General features: G+C 61.6%; 1 protein-coding gene across 1 annotated transcript in view; it reads left to right on the top strand.

Moving 5' to 3' along the window:
* Positions 1-1,420: 1,420 nt before the first annotated feature.
* Positions 1,421-18,639, top strand: part of LOC125687722 (tonsoku-like protein) — a 41,141-nt gene continuing 23,922 nt past the window's right edge. The window contains exons 1-4 of the mRNA XM_048932962.1: positions 1,421-1,537; positions 1,630-1,772; positions 4,414-4,605; positions 10,948-11,249. Of these exons, the coding sequence (XP_048788919.1) occupies positions 10,977-11,249 (273 nt within the window). The 5' untranslated portion in view covers positions 1,421-1,537; positions 1,630-1,772; positions 4,414-4,605; positions 10,948-10,976. The remainder of the gene's footprint in view (positions 1,538-1,629; positions 1,773-4,413; positions 4,606-10,947; positions 11,250-18,639) is intronic.

An 18,639-nucleotide genomic window follows, 5' to 3' on the forward strand; every position in this document is an offset into this window, starting at 1 on the left:
GGTTCCATTGGTTCCATTGGTTCCATTGGTTCCATTGGTTCCATTGGCTCCATTGGTTCCATTGGCTCCATTGGTTCCATTGGTTCCATTGCTCCATTGGCTCCATTGGTTCCATTGGCTCCATTGGTTCCATTGGCTCCATTGGTTCCATTGGTTCCATTGGCTCCATTGGCTCCATTGGTTCCATTGGCTCCATTGGTTCCATTGGCTCCATTGGCTCCATTGGTTCCATTTTGTCCATTGGTTCCATTGGTTCCATTGGCTCCATTGGCTCCATTGGTTCCATTGGCTCCATTGGTTCCATTGGCTCCATTGGCTCCATTGGTTCCATTGGCTCCATTGTTCCATTGGCTCCATTGGCTCCATTGGTTCCATTGGCTCCATTGGTTCCATTGGCTCCATTGGCTCCATTGGTTCCATTGGCTCCATTGGCTCCATTTTGTCCATTGGTTCCATTGGCTCCATTGGCTCCATTGGTTCCATTGGTTCCATTGGTTCCATTGGCTCCATTGGTTCCATTGGTTCCATTGGCTCCATTGGCTCCATTGGCTCCATTGGTTCCATTGGTTCCATTGGTTCCATTGGCTCCATTGGCTCCATTGGCTCCATTGGTTCCATTGGCTCCATTGGTTCCATTGGCTCCATTTTGTCCATTGGTTCCATTGGCTCCATTGGTTCCATTGGCTCCATTGGCTCCATTGGCTCCATTGGTTCCATTGGTTCCATTGGTTCCATTTTGTCCATTGGTTCCATTGGTTCCATTGGCTCCATTGGTTCCATTGGTTCCATTGGTTCCATTGGTTCCATTGGTTCCATTGGCTCCATTGGCTCCATTGGTTCCATTGGTTCCATTGGTTCATTGGTTCCATTGGTTCCATTGGTTCCATTGGTTCCATTGGCTCCATTGGCTCCATTGGTTCCATTGGTTCCATTGGCTCCATTGGCTCCATTGGTTCCATTGGTTCCATTGGTTCCATTGGTTCCATTGGTTCCATTGGTTCCATTGGTTCCATTGGCTCCATTGGCTCCATTGGCTCCATTGGCTCCATTGGCTCCATTGGTTCCATTGGTTCCATTGGCTCCATTGGTTCCATTGGTTCCATTGGCTCCATTGGTTCCATTGGTTCCATTGGTTCCATTGGTTCCATTGGTTCCATTGGTTCCATTGGCTCCATTGGTTCCATTGGTTCCATTGGTTCCATTGGCTCCATTGGTTCCATTGGTTCCATTGGTTCCATTGGTTCCATTGGCTCCATTGGTTCCATTGGCTCCATTGGTTCCATTGGTTCCATTGGCTCCATTTTGTCATGGTTCCATTGGTTCCATTTTGTCCATTGGTTCCATTGGTTCCATTGGCTCCATTGGCTCCATTGGTTCCATTGGCTCCATTGGCTCCATTGGCTCCATTTCTCCATTCCCCCCCCTCCCTCCCTTGCAGAGCTGCAGAAGGCCAAGGAGAAATCCCAGCAGCGCGGCGCCGATGCGGCAGAGCTGGCGGCCATTTGCAACCAGCTGGGCGAGATCCTGGCCAGCCACGGTGCGTCGGCAACACCGATCTGGGTTGGGGGTCCCAATTGGCTCCTCCTCGGGGGGGTGGGAGGGGTCCTTGAAGCCCCGGTTGTGCCGTAGGGAGGTATGAAGAGGCTTTGGCTGAGCACCGGGAGGAGCTGAGGTTGCTGGAGGAGGTGGGCGATGGAATCGGTTGCGCCGTGGCGCACCGCAAGATCGGCGAGCGTTTGGCTGAGATGGAGCTGTACCAGGCTGCTCTGGAGGTGGGTCGGGGGTTGGGGGTGGGGGTTTGGTGGGGTCGGGGTGTTGTTTTGACGGGGGGGATGGGGATGGATGGTTGGTTGTGGTTTGCTCAAGGGTTGGGGGAAGAGTTGACCAGCAGTCGACTCATTGGTTGACCTACTATCCACCCATTGGTTGACCCCATGGGTGATCAGTGGTTGACCACCAGTTGCCCCTACAGTCGACCCATTGGTTGACCAACAGTTGACCCAACCGTTGACCACCAGTTGACCCAACAGTCAACCCAATGGTTGACCACTAGTTGACCCAATGGTTGACCATCAGTTGACCTATTGGTTGATCACCAGTCAATCCATTGGTTGGCCACCAGTTGACCCAACAGTCGACCCAATGGTTGAACACCAGTTGACCCATTGGTTGACCACCAGTCGACCCACTGATTGACCACCAGTCAACCCATTGTTTGACCACCAGTTGACCCAATGGTTGACCACCAGTCGACCCATGGGTTGGCCACCAGTCAACCCAACAGCCGACCCAATGGTTGACCACCAGTCGACCCATTGGTTGACCACCAGTTGACCCCATGGTTGACCACCAGTCGACCCAGTGGTTGACCACCAGTCGACCCAGTGGTTGACCACCAGTTGACCCATTGGTTGGCCACCAGTCAACCCATTGGTTGCCCACCAGTTGACCCATTGGTTGGCCACCAGTCAACCCATTGGTTGACCACCAGCTGACCCTATGGTTGACCACCAGTTGACTCATTGGTTGGCCACCATTTCACCCAATGGCTGGCCACCAGACAACCCATTGGTTGACCTCCAGTTGACCCATTGGTTGGCCACCAGTCAACCCATTGGTTGACCACCAGTCGACCCAATGGTTGACCCAACAATCAACCCATTGGTTGACCACCAGTTGACCCAACAGTCGACCCAATGGTTGACCACCAGTTGACTCATTGGTTGGCCACCATTTCACCCAATGGTTGACCCAACAATCAACCCATTGGTTGACCACCAGTTGACCCAATGGTTGACCACCAGTTGACCTATTGGTTGACCACCAGTTGACCACCAGTTGACCCATTGGTTGGCCACCATTTCACCCAATGGTTGACCACTGGTTGACCCATTGGTTGACCACCAGTCAACCCATTGGTTGACCACCAGCTGACCCAATGGTTGACCCAACAATCAACCCATTGGTTGACCACCAGTTGACCTATTGGTTGACCACCAGTTGACCCACCAGTCGACCCAATGGTTGACCACCAGTTGACCCATTGGTTGACCACCAGTTGACCCATTGGTTGGCCACCAGTCGACCCATTGGTTGCCCACCAGTTGACCCATTGGTTAGCCACCAGTCAACCCATTGGTTGCCCACCAGTTGACCCATTGGTTGGCCACCAGTCAACCCATTGGTTGACCACCAGTTGACCCAATGGTTGACCACCAGTTGACCCAACAGTCGACCCAATGGTTGACCACCAGTTGACCCATTGGTTGACCACCAGTTGACCACCAGTTGACCCATTGGTTGGCCACCAGTTGACCCAATGGTTGACCACCAGTTGACCCATTGGTTGACCACCAGTTGACCCACCAGTCGACCCAATGGTTGACCACCAGTTGACCCATTGGTTGACCACCAGTTGACCACCAGTTGACCCATTGGTTGGCCACCAGTCAACCCATTGGTTGCCCACCAGTCAACCCATTGGTTGACCACCAGCTGACCCTATGGTTGCCCACCAGTTGACTCATTGGTTGGCCACCATTTCACCGAATGGCTAGCCACCAGACAACCCATTGGTTGACCTCCAGTTGACCCATTGGTTGCCCACCAGTCAACCCATTGGTTGCCCACCAGTCGACCCAATGGTTGACCCAACAATCAACCCATTGGTTGACCACCAGTTGACCCAATGGTTGACCACCAGTTGACCTATTGATTGACCACCAGTTGACCCACCAGTCGACCCAATGGTTGACCACCAATTGGACCACCAGTTGACCCATTGGTTGACCACCAGTCAACCCATTGGTTGCCCACCAGTTGACCCATTGGTTGGCCATCAGTCAACCCATTGGTTGACCACCAGTCGACCCAATGGTTGACCACCAGTTGACCTATTGGTTGGCCACCAGTTGACCCACCAGTCGACCCAATGGTTGACCACCAGTTGACCCATTGGTTGACCACCAGTTGACCACCAGTTGACCCATTGGTTGGCCACCAGTCAACCCATTGGTTGGCCATCAGTCAACCCATTGGTTGACCACCAGTCGACCCAATGGTTGACCACCAGCCTACCCATGGGTTGACCACCAGTGACCACCAGTTGACCCATTGGTTGACCACCAGTTGACCCAATGGTTGACCACCAGTTGACCACCAGTTGACCCAATGGTTGACCACCAGTTGACCCATTGGTTGACCACCAGTTGACCCAATGGTTGACCACCAGTTGACCACCTGTTGACCCAATGGTTGACCACCAGTTGACCCATTGGTTGACCACCAGCCGACCCATGGGTTTCCCCACCAGTCTCCCCGCCACTCGCCCACCGCTCGCCCCCCTTGTCCCCCTTCCCATTTCCTCCCCATTTTGGGCCCTGCCATTTGATCATCTTTTGGCATCCCTTGCAGCACCAGCGCCGCCACCTGGACTTGGCGCGAGCGCTGGGTGACGACACGGAGCAGCAGAGGGCCTGGGCCACCATCGGCCGGACCCACATGTTTGCTGCCGAAAGCCGCGCCGGCGCCGAGGCCGAGGAGGAGCTGAGGGAGGCAGAGCGGGCCTCGGAACCAGCCTGCAAATCCTCGACCAGCGCCTGGAGGGTCAGGGCTGACGGACCCTCTCTGTGTCCCCTATGTGTCCCCATGTCCCCTCTGTGTCCCCTTGTCAACTCCATGTGTCCCCATATCCTCCTATGTGTCCCTGTGTCCTCTCCATGTGTCCCCATGTCCCCTCTGTGTCCCCATGTCCCCTCATGTGTCCCCATATCCCCCTATGTGTCCCCGTGTCCCCTATGTGACCCCATATCCCCCTAGGTGTCCCCGTGTCCCCTTTGTGTCCCCATGTCCCCCTATGTGTCCCCGTGTCCTCTCCATGTGTCCCCATATCCCCCTATGTGTCCCCATGTCCCCCTATGTGTCCCCATATCTACTCCATGTGTCCCCATGTCCCCTATGTGACCCCATATCCCCCTATGTGTCCCCATGTCCCCCTCTGTGTCCCCACGGCCCCTCTGTCCCCTTGTCCCCTCCTTGTGTCCCCATATCTCCTCCATGTGTCCCCATGTCCGCCCGGTGTCCCCCTATGTGTCCTTATATCCCCGCTGTGTCCCCTTGTCCCCTCCATGTGTCCCCATATCCCCCTGTGTGTCCCCATGTCCCCTCCATGTGTCCCCAGGTCCCCGCTGGGTCCCCATGTCCGCTCCATGTGTCCCTGTGTCCCCTTCCAATGTCCCCGCCGCCCCCCCAAACCCCCATTCCCCCCCAAGCCCCCCATGCGTCTCCCCACATCCCCCAGTCCCCCCCCAAGCCCCCATGGCCCCCCCCATATCCCCCAGTCTCCCCCCAAACCCGCCAGGCCCCCCCTAGACCCCGCAGGCGTCCCCCCATTCCCCCCCCCAATCCTCCATTCGCCCCCCCGGACCGCCCAGAACCCCCACACCCCCCCATTCCCCGAAATCCCCCAATCTGCCCCCCAAACCCCCATGCCCCCGCCCAAACCCCCAGTCTCCCCTCCCAATCCCCCAGTCTCCCCCCCATTCCCCCGAAAACTCCCATGCTCCCCCCCATCCTCCCCCCCAGACCCCCCAGACCCCTCCATTCTCTCCCCCAGGCCGCCTCCCCAAACCCCCATTCCACCCCAAACCCCCATTCCCCCCCCGGCCCCCCCAGTCGAACCCCCAATCCCCCATGCTTGCGGCCAGACCCCCCTGCCCCCCCAGTCTCCCCCCAGTCCCCCTAAACCCCCCGTCTCCCCCCCATTCCCCCAAAGCTCCCAGTCTCCCCCCCAGGTCCCCCCCCTTGCCCCCCCATTCTACCCCCCAATCCCCCTTTCTCCCCTCCCAGACCCCCCAAGCCCCCATGCGCGTCCCCATGTCCCCCCTGCCCCCCCATGGTACCCCCCATTCCCCCCCCAGTCGCCCCATACTCACCATTCTTCCCCCAAGCCCCCATTCCCCCCAATCCCCCAGTCTCCCCCCAATTCCCCCCATGTTCCCCCCATTCTCCCCCCCATTCCCCCCTGCCCTCCCATTCCCCCCCCAGACCCCCCAGTCTTCCCCCCAGCCCTCGCAGTCCCCCCCATTCTGCCCTCATTCCCCCCCAATCCCCCATTCGCCCCCCATTCCCCCCCTGCCCTCCCATTCTCTGCCCCAGCCCACCCCAGCCCCTTATTACCCCCGCAGTCTCCCCCCATTCCCCCCCAAGCCCCCATTCTCCCCCCAGTCCCCCCCTGCCCCCGATTCTCCCCCTAGACCCCCCATTCCCCCCCGCCCCCCGATTCTCTCCCCAAGCCCCCCATGCTCCCCCCATTCCCCGCCCAAACCCCTCATTCCCCCCCAATCCCCCATTCTCCCCCCTATTCTCCCCCCAAAGGCCCCCACTCCCCCCCCAGCCCCCTCATTCCCCCCCATTACCCCCCCAGCCCCCCATTCTCCCCCAAAGCCCCCCAGTCCCTCCTGCCCCCCCATCTCCCCCGATAGCCCCCATGCTCCCCCCATGCCCCCCCATTCTTCCCCCATCCCCCCGCACCCCCTCATTGCCCCCCATGCTCCCCGCCAATCCCCCATTCTCCCCCTCAAAGCCCCCCAGTCCCCCCCAGCCCCCTCATTCCCCCCCATGCCCCCCCATCCCCCCATTCTCCTCCCCATTCCCCCCAGCCCCCTCATTCCCCCCCATCTCCCCCCAGCCCCCCCAGTCTCCCCCCCCAATCCCCCATTCTCCCCCCCAGTCCCCCGAAAACTCCCAGTGCTCCCCCCCAGCCTCCCCCCCAGACCCCCCAGACCCCCCATGCTCGCCCCCATTCCTCCTCCCCAAACCCCCAGTCCGCCCCAAACCCCCATTCCCCCCCCTGCCCCCCCATTCTAACCCCCAATCCCCCAGTCGTGCGTCCAGACCCCCCTGCCCCCCCATTCTCCCCCCATTCCCCCTAAAACCCCCCGTCTCCCCCCCATTCCCCCCAAGCGCCCATCGCCCCCCCAGTTCCCCCCCGTGCCCCCCCAGTCGACCCCCCAAGCCCCCATGCTCCCCTCCCAGACCCCCCAAGCCCCCCAGGCGCGTCCCAGGTCCCCCCTGCCCCCCCAGGGTACCCCCCAGTCCCCCCCCAGTCTCCCCATACGCACCAGTCTGCCCCCAAACCCCCCATTCCCCCCAATCCCCCATTCTCCCCCCAAGTCCCCCCAGTTCCCCCCATTCTCCCCCTCATTCCCCCCTGCCCTCCCATGTCCCCCCCCAGACCCCCCAGTCTTCCCCCCAGCCCTCTCAGTCCCCCCCATGCGGCCCCCAGTCCCCCCCAATCCCCCATTCTCCCCCATTCCCCCCCTGCCCTCCCATTCGCTTCCCCATCCCACCCCAGCCCCTTATGACCCCCGCATTCTCCCCCCATTCCCCCCCAAGCCCCCATTCTCCCCCCCATTCCCCCCCTGCCCCCCTATTCTCCCCCCAGACCCCCCAGTTCCCCCCCCACCCCTCTATTCTCTCCCCAAACCCCCCATTCTCCCCCCCATTCCCCCCTGCCTCCCCATTCTCCCCCCCAAGCCCCCATGCTCACCCCATTCCCCCCCCATGCCCCCCCATTCTCCCCCCTAGCCCACATTCCCTCCCCAGACCCCCAGACCCCCATTCTCCCCCCATTCCCCCTAAATCCCCCATGCTCCCCCGCAAATCCCCCCATTCCCCCCTCAACTCCACTCAGTCCCTCCGTAACCTCCCATTCTTACCCCAAACACCCATTCCCCCCCGCAGACCCCATTCTCCCCCCCCATTCCCACCCAAACCCCCATTCTCCCCCCCAGCCCCCCATTCTCCCCCACAAAGCCCCCATTCTGCCCCCCAATCCCCCATTCTCTCCAGACCCCCCAGAACCCCCATTCTCTTCCCCATGCCCCCCCAAACCCCCAGTCTCTCCCCCATTCTCCCCCCATATCCCCCAGTCCCCCCCCCCAGACCTCCCAGACCCCCCATTCTCCCCCCCAAAGCCCCCCAATCCCCCCCCATGCCCCCCCCATTCCCCCCCAAACCCCCCAGTCCACCCAGACCCCCCATTCGCCCCCCCATTCCCCCAGTCTCCCCCCAAAGCCCCCCTTTCTCCCCCCCAAAGGCCCCCAGTCCCCCCGGCCCCCCCATTCTCCCCCCCAAAGCCCCCATATCCCCCAGCCCCCCTCATTCCCCCCCATTACCCCCCCAGCCCCCCAGTCTCCCCCAAAGCCCCCCAGTCCCCCTGCCCCCCCAGTCCCCCCCCAGCCCCCAGTCTCCCCCAAAGCCTCCCATTCCCTCCTGCCCCCCATCTCCCCCTATATCCCCCAGTCCCCCCCCAGCCCCCGATTCTTCCCCATTCCCCCCCAGCCCCCGCATTCCCCCCCAGTCCCCCCCCCAGCCCCCCATTTTCCCCCAAAGCCCTCCATTCCCCCCAGCCCCCGCATTCCCCCCCAGTTCCCCCCCCATCCCCCCATTCTCCCCCCGAAACCCCCCATTCTCCCCCCCAGCCCCCCAGTTTCCCCCCCAAAGCCCCCCATGCCCCCCCCATTCTTCCCCCAGTCCCCCCATTCCCCCCCATCCCCCCATGCTCCCCCCAAAGCCCCCCATTCCCGCCTGCCCCCCCAGCTCCCCCTATATCCCCCATTCTCCCCCCAGTCCCCCCCATGCTTCCCCCATCCCCCCTCACCCCCTCATTCCCCCCCATTCTCCCCTCCAATCCCCCAGTCTCCCCCCCAAAGCCCCCCAGTCCCCCCGGCCCCCCCATTCTCCCCCTCAAAGCCCCCCATCCCCCCCCAGCCCCTCATTGGCCCCCCCATGCCCCCCCCAGTCCCCCCCATTCTCTCCCCCAAAGCCCCCCATTCCCCCCTGCCCCCCATCTCCCCCCATATCCCTCATTCTCCCCCCCAAAGCCCCCCATCCCCCCCAGCCCCCTCATGCCCCCCCAGTCTCCCCCCAGCCCCCCCCATATCCCCCATGGCTCCCCCCCATTCCCCCCCAAACACCCCATTCTCCCCCCCATCCCCCCATTCGCCCCCCAAAGCCTCCCATTCCCCCTGCCCCCCAGCTCCCCTCATATCCCCCATTCTCCCCCCCAAACCCCCCATTCCCCCCCAGCCCCCTCATTCCCCCCCAATCCCCCATTCTCCCCCTATTCTCCCCCCCAAAGCCCTCCATTCCCCCCCAGCCCCCTCATTCCCCCCCATTACCCCCCCAGCCCCCCATTCTCCCCCAAAGCCCCCCATTCCCCCCTGCCCCCCCATTCACCCCCCATCCCCCATTCTCCCCCCTAAAGCCCCCCATTCCCGCCTGCCCCCCCATTGCTCCCCCGATATCCCCCATTCACCCCCAATCCCCCCCAGTCTTCCCCCATCCCCCCTCACCCCCGCATTGCCCCCCATTCTCCCCTCCAATCCCCCATTCTCCCCCCCAAAGCCCCCCATTCTCCCCCTCAAAGCCCCCATCCCCCCCAGCCCCCTCATTCCCCCCCATTTCCCTCCCCATCCCCCCATTCTCCCCCAGTTCCCCCCCCATTCTCCCCCCCAAAGCCCCCCATTCCCCCCTGCCCCCCCATTCCCCCCCCCATTCGGCCCCCATTCCCCCCCAGCCCCCTCATTCCCCCCCATTCCCCCCCCATCCCCCCATTCTCCCCCAAAGCCCCCCATTCCCCCCCAGCCCCCTCATTCCCCCCCATTCCTCCCCCCAGCCCCCCATTCCCCCCCCATTCTTCCCCCATTCCCCCCCAGCCCCCTCATTCCCCCCATTCCTCCCCCCAGCCCCCCATTCCCCCCCCATTCTTCCCCCATTCCCCCCCAGCCCCCTCATTCCCCCCCATTCCCCCCAGCCCCCCCATTCTCCCCCTCAAAGCCCCCCATTCCCCCCAGCCCCCGCATTCCCCCCCAGTCCCCCCCCCATCCCCCCATTCCCCCCCATTCGTCCCCCATTCCCCCCATATCCCCCAGTCTCCCCCCATTCCTCCCCCATTCTCCCCCTCAAAGCCCCCCATTCCCCCCAGCCCCCTCATTCCCCCCCTTGCCCCCCCCATCCCCCCATTCCCCCCCATTCTTCCCCCATTCTCCCCATATCCCCCATTCTCCCCCCATTCCCCCCCCATTCGCCCCCCCAAAGCCCCCCATTCCCCCCAGCCCCCTCATTCCCCCCCATTCCCCCCCCATCCCCCCATTCTCCCCCCCAAAGCCCCCCATTCCCCCCCAGCCCCCCATTCTCCCCCCCAAAGCGCCCCATTCCCCCCTGCCCCCCCATTCCCCCCCATTCTTCCCCCATTCCCCCCAGCCCCCTCATTCCCCCCCATTCCCCCCCCATCCCCCCATTCTCCCCCCCAAGGCCCCCCATTCCCCCCTGCCCACCCATCTCCCCTCATATCCCCCATTCTCCCCCCATTCTCCCCCCCAAAGCCCCCCATTCCCCCCCAGCCCCCTCATTCCCCCCCAATTCCCCATTCTCCCCCCTATTCTCCCCCCCAAAGGCCCCCACTCCCCCTCCAGCCCCCTCATTCCCCCCCATTCCTCCCCCCAGCCCCCCATTCCCCCCCATTCTTCCCCCATTGCCCCCCAGCCCCCTCATTCCCCCCCATTCTCCCCCCCAGCCCCCCATTTCCCCCCCCAGCCCCCCATTCTCCCCCCCAAAGCCTCCCATTCCCCCCCATTCCCCCCCATTCCCCCCCCATTCTCCCCCCCAGCCCCCCATTCTCCCCCCCAAGCCCCCCATTCCCCCCCATTCTTCCCCCATTGCCCCCCAGCCCCCTCATTCCCCCCCATTCTCCCCCCCAGCCCCCCATTTCCCCCCCCAGCCCCCCATTCTCCCCCCCAAAGCCTCCCATTCCCCCCCATTCCCCCCCATTCCCCCCCATTCTCCCCCCCAGCCCCCCATTCTCCCCCCCAAGCCCCCCATTCCCCCCCATTCTTCCCCCATTCCCCCCCAGCCCCCTCATTCCCCCCCATTCCCCCCCTACAGGCCGTGCCCCCCGCCGGGAGGTGGCAGCCATGCGGACCCGTCTCTACCTCAACCTGGGCCTGGTTTACGACAGCCTGCAGGACGCCGAGCGCCGGCGGCTCTTCCTGCAGCGCAGCGTTTTTGTGGCCGAAAGGGAACGGCTGCACGACGACCTGTTCAGGGCTCATTACAACCTGGGCCAAATCCACCTGAGGGCAGGGGAGCACAGCCAGGCGCTGAGGTGCTTGGAAAGAGCCCGGGATTGCGCGCGAGCCATGGGAGAGAAGGAGATGGAGAGCGACTGCCTCAGCGGCACGGCGCAGGTGGGGGAGCTGGGGGACCTCAGAGCCCCCATGGGTGCCCATGGGGTCCCTATTTTGTGGCTTTGGGATCCCCTATAGGTGTCCTTGCGTTCCCCTATGGGTGTCTTTGGGTTCCCCTATGGGTGTCCTTGGGATCCCCTATGGGTGTCCTTGGGATCCCCTATAGGTGGCCTTGGGAGCCCTGATGGGTAGCTTTTGGATCCCCGATGGGTGTCCTTGCGATCCCTTATGGGTGTCCTTGGGTTCCCCTATGGGTGTCCTTGGGATCCCTTATGGGTGTCCTTGGGTTCCCCTATGGGTGTCCTTGGATTCCCCTATGGGTGCCCTTGGGAGCCCTGATGGGTGTCCTTGGGATCCCCTATGGGTGTCCTTGTGTTCCCCTATGGGTGTCCTTGGGATCCCCTATGGGTGTCCTTGTGTTCCCCTATGGGTGTCCTTGGGATCCCTTATGGGTGCCCTTGGGTTCCCCTATGGGTGCCCTTGGTAGCCCCTATGGGTGGCCTTTGGATCCCCCATTGGGTGTCCTTGGGTTCCCCTATGGGTGCCCTTGGGTTCCCTATTGGATGCTCTCGGGATCCCCTATGGGTGTCCTTGGGTTCCCCTATGGATGCCCTAGGGATCCCCTATGGGTGTCCTTGGGTTCCCCTATGGGTGCCCTTGGGATCCCCTATGGGTGTCCTTGGGATCCCCTATGGGTGCCCTTGGGTTCCCCTATGGGTGCCCTTGGGATCCCCTATGGGTGTCCTTGGGTTCCCCTATGGGTGTCCTTGGGTTCCCCTATGGGTGTCCTTGTGTTCGCCTATGGGTGTCCTTAGGTTCCCCTATGGGTGCCCTTGGGAGCCCCATTGGGTGGCCTTGGGTTCCCCTATAGGTGGCCTTGGGTTCCCCTATGGGTGTCCTTGGGTTCCCCTATAGGTGTCCTTGGGATCCCCTATGGGTGCCCTTGTGTTCCCCTATGGGTGTCCTTGGGATCCCCTATGGGTGTCCTTGTGTTCCCCCTATGGGTGTCCTTGGGATCCCTTATGGGTGTCCTTCGGGTTCCCCTATGGGTGTCCTTGGGTTCCCCTATGGGTGGCCTTGGAATCCCCTATAGGTGGCCTTGGGAGCCCTGATGTGTGGCCTTTGGATCCCCGATGGGTGTCCTTGGGATCCCTTATGGGTGTCCTTGGGATCCCTTATGGGTGCCCTTATGTTCCCCTATGGGTGTCCTTGGGAGCCCTGTTGGGTGCCCTTGTGTTCCCCTATGGGTGTCCTTGGGTTCCCCTATGGGTGTCCTTGGAATCCCCTATAGGTGGCCTTGGGAGCCCCGGTGGTGGCCTTTGGATCCCCGATGGGTGTCCTTGGGTTCCCCTATGTGTGTCCTTGGGAGCCCTGATGGGTGGCCTTTGGATCCCCCTTTTGTTGTCCTTGGGATCTCCATTGGGTGGCCTTGGGATCCCCTATGGGTGTCCTTGGGTTCCCCTGTGGGTGTCCTTGGGATCCCCTACAGGTGGCCTTGGGAGCCCCGATGGGTGTCCTTGGGATCCACGAAGGGTGTCCTTGGGTTCCCCTATGGGTGTCCTTGGGATCCCCTATGGGTGTCCTTGAGATCCCCTATGGGTGGCCTTGGGATCCCCTGTGGGTGTCCTTGGGTTCCCCTTTTGTTGTCCTTAGGATCCCCTATAGGTGTCCTTGGGTTCCCCTATGGGTGCCCTTGGGTTCCCCTATGGGTGGCCTTTGGATCCCCCATTGGGTGGCCTTGGGTTCCCCTATGGGTGCCCTTGGGTTCCCCTATGGGTGTCCTTGGGATCCCCTATGGGTGTCCTTGGGTTCCCCTATGGGTGACCTTGTGTTCGCCTATGGGTGTCCTTAGGTTCCCCTATGGGTGCCCTTGGGAGCCCCATTGGGTGGCCTTGGGTTCCCCTATAGGTGGCCTTGGGTTCCCCTATGGGTGTCCTTGGGTTCCCCTATGGGTGTCCTTGGGAGCCCCGATGGGTGGCCTTTGGATCCCCCATTGGGTGTCCTTGGGTTCCCCTATGGGTGTCCTTGGGTTCCCCTATGGGTGTCCTTGGGATCCCCTATGGGTGTCCTTGGGTTCCCCTATGGGTGTCCTTGTGTTCGCCTATGGGTGTCCTTAGGTTCCCCTATGGGTGCCCTTGGGAGCCCCATTGGGTGGCCTTGGGTTCCCCTATAGGTGGCCTTGGGTTCCCCTATGGGTGTCCTTGGGTTCCCCTATAGGTGTCCTTGGATCCCCTATGGGTGCCCTTGTGTTCCCCTATGGGTGTCCTTGGGATCCCCTATGGGTGTCCTTGTGTTCCCCTATGGGTGTCCTTGGGATCCCTTATGGGTGTCCTTGGGTTCCCCTATGGGTGTCCTTGGGTTCCCCTATGGGTGGCCTTGGAATCCCCTATAGGTGGCCTTGGGAGCCCTGATGTGTGGCCTTTGGATCCCCGATGGGTGTCCTTGGGATCCCTTATGGGTGTCCTTGGGATCCCTTATGGGTGCCCTTATGTTCCCCTATGGGTGTCCTTGGGAGCCCTGATGGGTGCCCTTGTGTTCCCCTATGGGTGTCCTTGGGTTCCCCTATGGGTGTCCTTGGAATCCCCTATAGGTGGCCTTGGGAGCCCCGGTGGTGGCCTTTGGATCCCCGATGGGTGTCCTTGGGTTCCCCTATGTGTGTCCTTGGGAGCCCTGATGGGTGGCCTTTGGATCCCCCTTTTGTTGTCCTTGGGATCTCCATTGGGTGGCCTTGGGATCCCCTATGGGTGTCCTTGGGTTCCCCTGTGGGTGTCCTTGGGATCCCCTACAGGTGGCCTTGGGAGCCCCGATGGGTGTCCTTGGGATCCACGAAGGGTGTCCTTGGGTTCCCCTATGGGTGTCCTTGGGATCCCCTATGGGTGTCCTTGAGATCCCCTATGGGTGGCCTTGGGATCCCCTGTGGGTGTCCTTGGGTTCCCCTTTTGTTGTCCTTAGGATCCCCTATAGGTGTCCTTGGGTTCCCCTATGGGTGCCCTTGGGTTCCCCTATGGGTGGCCTTTGGATCCCCCATTGGGTGGCCTTGGGTTCCCCTATGGGTGCCCTTGGGTTCCCCTATGGGTGTCCTTGGGATCCCCTATGGGTGTCCTTGGGTTCCCCTATGGGTGACCTTGTGTTCGCCTATGGGTGTCCTTAGGTTCCCCTATGGGTGCCCTTGGGAGCCCCATTGGGTGGCCTTGGGTTCCCCTATAGGTGGCCTTGGGTTCCCCTATGGGTGTCCTTGGGTTCCCCTATGGGTGTCCTTGGGAGCCCCGATGGGTGGCCTTTGGATCCCCCATTGGGTGTCCTTGGGTTCCCCTATGGGTGTCCTTGGGTTCCCCTATGGGTGTCCTTGGGATCCCCTATGGGTGTCCTTGGGATCCTCTATGGGTGGCCTTGGAATCCCCTATAGGTGGCCTTGGGAGCCCCGATGGGTGTCCTTGGGATCCCCTATGGGTGCCCTTGTGTTTCCCCGTGGGTGCCCTTGTGTTCCCCTATGGGTGTCCTTGGGATCCCCTATGGGTGTCCTTGTGATCCTCTTTTGGTGGCCTTTGGATCCCCCATTGGGTGTCCTTGGGATCCCTTATGGGTGCCCTTGGGTTCCCTATGGATGCCCTTGTGTTCCCCTATGGGTGTCCTTGTGTTCCCCTATAGGTGGCCTTGGGAGCCCCGATGGGTGGCCTTTGGATCCCCGATGGGTGTCCATGGGTTCCCCATTGGGTGGCCTTGGGTTCCCTATTGCATGCCCTTTGGATCCCCTATGGGTGCCCTTGTGTTCCCCTATGGGTGGCCTTGGGATCCCCTGTGGGTGGCCTTGGAATCCCCTATGGGTGGCATTGGAATCCCCGATGTGTGTCCTTGGGATCCCCTATGGGTGCCCTTGGGATCCCCTATGGGTGTCCTTGGGTTCCCCTATGGGTGTCCTTGGGATCCCCTATGGGTGGCCTTGGGATCCCCTATGGGTGCCCTTGTGTTCCCCTATGGGTGTCCTTGGGATCCCCTATGGGTGCCCTTGGGATCCCCTATGGGTGCCCTTGTGTTCCCCTATGGGTGTCCTTGGGATCCCCTATGGGTGGCCTTGGGATCCCCTACAGGTGGCCTTGGGAGCCCCTGTGGGTGTCCTTGGGTTCCCCTATGGGTGGCCTTGGAATCCCCTATAGGTGGCCTTGGGAGCCCTGATGGGTGGCCTTTGGATCCCCTATGGGTGTCCTTGGGATCCCTTATGGGTGTCCTTGGGATCCCTTATGGGTGCCCTTATGTTCCCCTATGGGTGCCCTTGTGTTCCCCTATGGGTGTCCTTGGGAGCCCTGATGGGTGGCCTTTGGATCCCCCATTGGGTGCCCTTGTGTTCCCCTATGGGTGTCCTTGGGATCCCCTATGGGTGGCCTTGGAATCCCCTATAGGTGGCCTTGAGAGCCCCGATGGGTGGCCTTGGGATCTCCATTGGGTGTCCTTGGGTTCCCTTATGGGTGCCCTTGTGTTCCCCTATGGGTGCCCTTGGGAGCCCTAATGGGTGGCCTTTGGATCCCCCTTTTGTTGTCCTTGGGATCTCCATTGGGTGTCCTTGGGATCCCCTATGGGTGTCCTTGGGATCCCCTATGGGTGTCCTTGTGTTCCCCAATGGGTGGCCTTGGGTTCCCCTATGGGTGCCCTTGGTAGCCCCAAGGGGTGGCCTTTGGATCCCCCATTGGGTGGCCTTGGGTTCCCCTTTTGTTGTCCTTAGGATCCCCTATAGGTGTCCTTGGGTTCCCCTATGGGTGTCCTTAGGTTCCCCTATGGGTGTCCTTGGGATCCCCTATGGGTGGCCTTGGAATCCCCTATAGGTGTCCTTGGGATCCCCTATGGGTGTCCTTGGGATCCCCTATGGGTGTCCTTGGGATCCCCTATGGGTGCCCTTGGGTTCCCCTATGGGTGCCCTTGGTAGCCCCAAGGGGTGGCCTTTGGATCCCCCATTGGGTGGCCTTGGGATCCCCTATAGGTGGCCTTGGGTTCCCTATTGGATGCCCTTGGGATCCCCTATGGGTGTCCTTGGGATCCCCTATGGGTGGCCTTGGGATCCCCTATGGGTGTCCTTGGGATCCCCTATGGGTGTCCTTGTGTTCCCCTATGGGTGTCCTTGTGTTCCCTTATGGGTGTCCTTGGGTTCCCCTATGGGTGTCCTTGTGTTCCCTTATGGGTGGCCTTGGGTTCCCCTATGGGTGTCCTTGGGTTCCCCTATAGGTGTCCTTGGGATCCCCTATGGGTGCCCTTGTGTTCCCCTATGGGTGTCCTTGGGATCCCCTATGGGTGTCCTTGTGTTCCCCTATGGGTGTCCTTGGGATCCCTTATGGGTGTCCTTGGGTTCCCCTATGGGTGTCCTTGGGTTCCCCTATGGGTGGCCTTGGAATCCCCTATAGGTGGCCTTGGGAGCCCTGATGTGTGGCCTTTGGATCCCCGATGGGTGTCCTTGGGATCCCTTATGGGTGTCCTTGGGATCCCTTATGGGTGCCCTTATGTTCCCCTATGGGTGTCCTTGGGAGCCCTGATGGGTGCCCTTGTGTTCCCCTATGGGTGTCCTTGGGTTCCCCTATGGGTGTCCTTGGAATCCCCTATAGGTGGCCTTGGGAGCCCCGGTGGTGGCCTTTGGATCCCCGATGGGTGTCCTTGGGTTCCCCTATGTGTGTCCTTGGGAGCCCTGATGGGTGGCCTTTGGATCCCCCTTTTGTTGTCCTTGGGATCTCCATTGGGTGGCCTTGGGATCCCCTATGGGTGTCCTTGGGTTCCCCTGTGGGTGTCCTTGGGATCCCCTACAGGTGGCCTTGGGAGCCCCGATGGGTGTCCTTGGGATCCACGAAGGGTGTCCTTGGGTTCCCCTATGGGTGTCCTTGGGATCCCCTATGGGTGTCCTTGAGATCCCCTATGGGTGGCCTTGGGATCCCCTGTGGGTGTCCTTGGGTTCCCCTTTTGTTGTCCTTAGGATCCCCTATAGGTGTCCTTGGGTTCCCCTATGGGTGCCCTTGGGTTCCCCTATGGGTGGCCTTTGGATCCCCCATTGGGTGGCCTTGGGTTCCCCTATGGGTGCCCTTGGGTTCCCCTATGGGTGTCCTTGGGATCCCCTATGGGTGTCCTTGGGTTCCCCTATGGGTGACCTTGTGTTCGCCTATGGGTGTCCTTAGGTTCCCCTATGGGTGCCCTTGGGAGCCCCATTGGGTGGCCTTGGGTTCCCCTATAGGTGGCCTTGGGTTCCCCTATGGGTGTCCTTGGGTTCCCCTATGGGTGTCCTTGGGAGCCCCGATGGGTGGCCTTTGGATCCCCCATTGGGTGTCCTTGGGTTCCCCTATGGGTGTCCTTGGGTTCCCCTATGGGTGTCCTTGGGATCCCCTATGGGTGTCCTTGGGATCCTCTATGGGTGGCCTTGGAATCCCCTATAGGTGGCCTTGGGAGCCCCGATGGGTGTCCTTGGGATCCCCTATGGGTGCCCTTGTGTTTCCCCGTGGGTGCCCTTGTGTTCCCCTATGGGTGTCCTTGGGATCCCCTATGGGTGTCCTTGTGATCCTCTTTTGGTGGCCTTTGGATCCCCCATTGGGTGTCCTTGGGATCCCTTATGGGTGCCCTTGGGTTCCCTATGGATGCCCTTGTGTTCCCCTATGGGTGTCCTTGTGTTCCCCTATAGGTGGCCTTGGGAGCCCCGATGGGTGGCCTTTGGATCCCCGATGGGTGTCCATGGGTTCCCCATTGGGTGGCCTTGGGTTCCCTATTGCATGCCCTTTGGATCCCCTATGGGTGCCCTTGTGTTCCCCTATGGGTGGCCTTGGGATCCCCTGTGGGTGGCCTTGGAATCCCCTATGGGTGGCATTGGAATCCCCGATGTGTGTCCTTGGGATCCCCTATGGGTGCCCTTGGGATCCCCTATGGGTGTCCTTGGGTTCCCCTATGGGTGCCCTTGTGTTCCCCTATGGGTGTCCTTGGGATCCCCTATGGGTGGCCTTGGGATCCCCTACAGGTGGCCTTGGGAGCCCCTGTGGGTGTCCTTGGGTTCCCCTATGGGTGGCCTTGGAATCCCCTATAGGTGGCCTTGGGAGCCCTGATGGGTGGCCTTTGGATCCCCTATGGGTGTCCTTGGGATCCCTTATGGGTGTCCTTGGGATCCCTTATGGGTGCCCTTATGTTCCCCTATGGGTGCCCTTGTGTTCCCCTATGGGTGTCCTTGGGAGCCCTGATGGGTGGCCTTTGGATCCCCCATTGGGTGCCCTTGTGTTCCCCTATGGGTGTCCTTGGGATCCCCTATGGGTGGCCTTGGAATCCCCTATAGGTGGCCTTGAGAGCCCCGATGGGTGGCCTTGGGATCTCCATTGGGTGTCCTTGGGTTCCCTTATGGGTGCCCTTGTGTTCCCCTATGGGTGCCCTTGGGAGCCCT

This window comes from Lagopus muta, unplaced genomic scaffold (assembly GCF_023343835.1).
Source record: "Lagopus muta isolate bLagMut1 unplaced genomic scaffold, bLagMut1 primary scaffold_175, whole genome shotgun sequence".
NCBI classification, from domain to species: Eukaryota; Metazoa; Chordata; class Aves; order Galliformes; family Phasianidae; genus Lagopus; species Lagopus muta.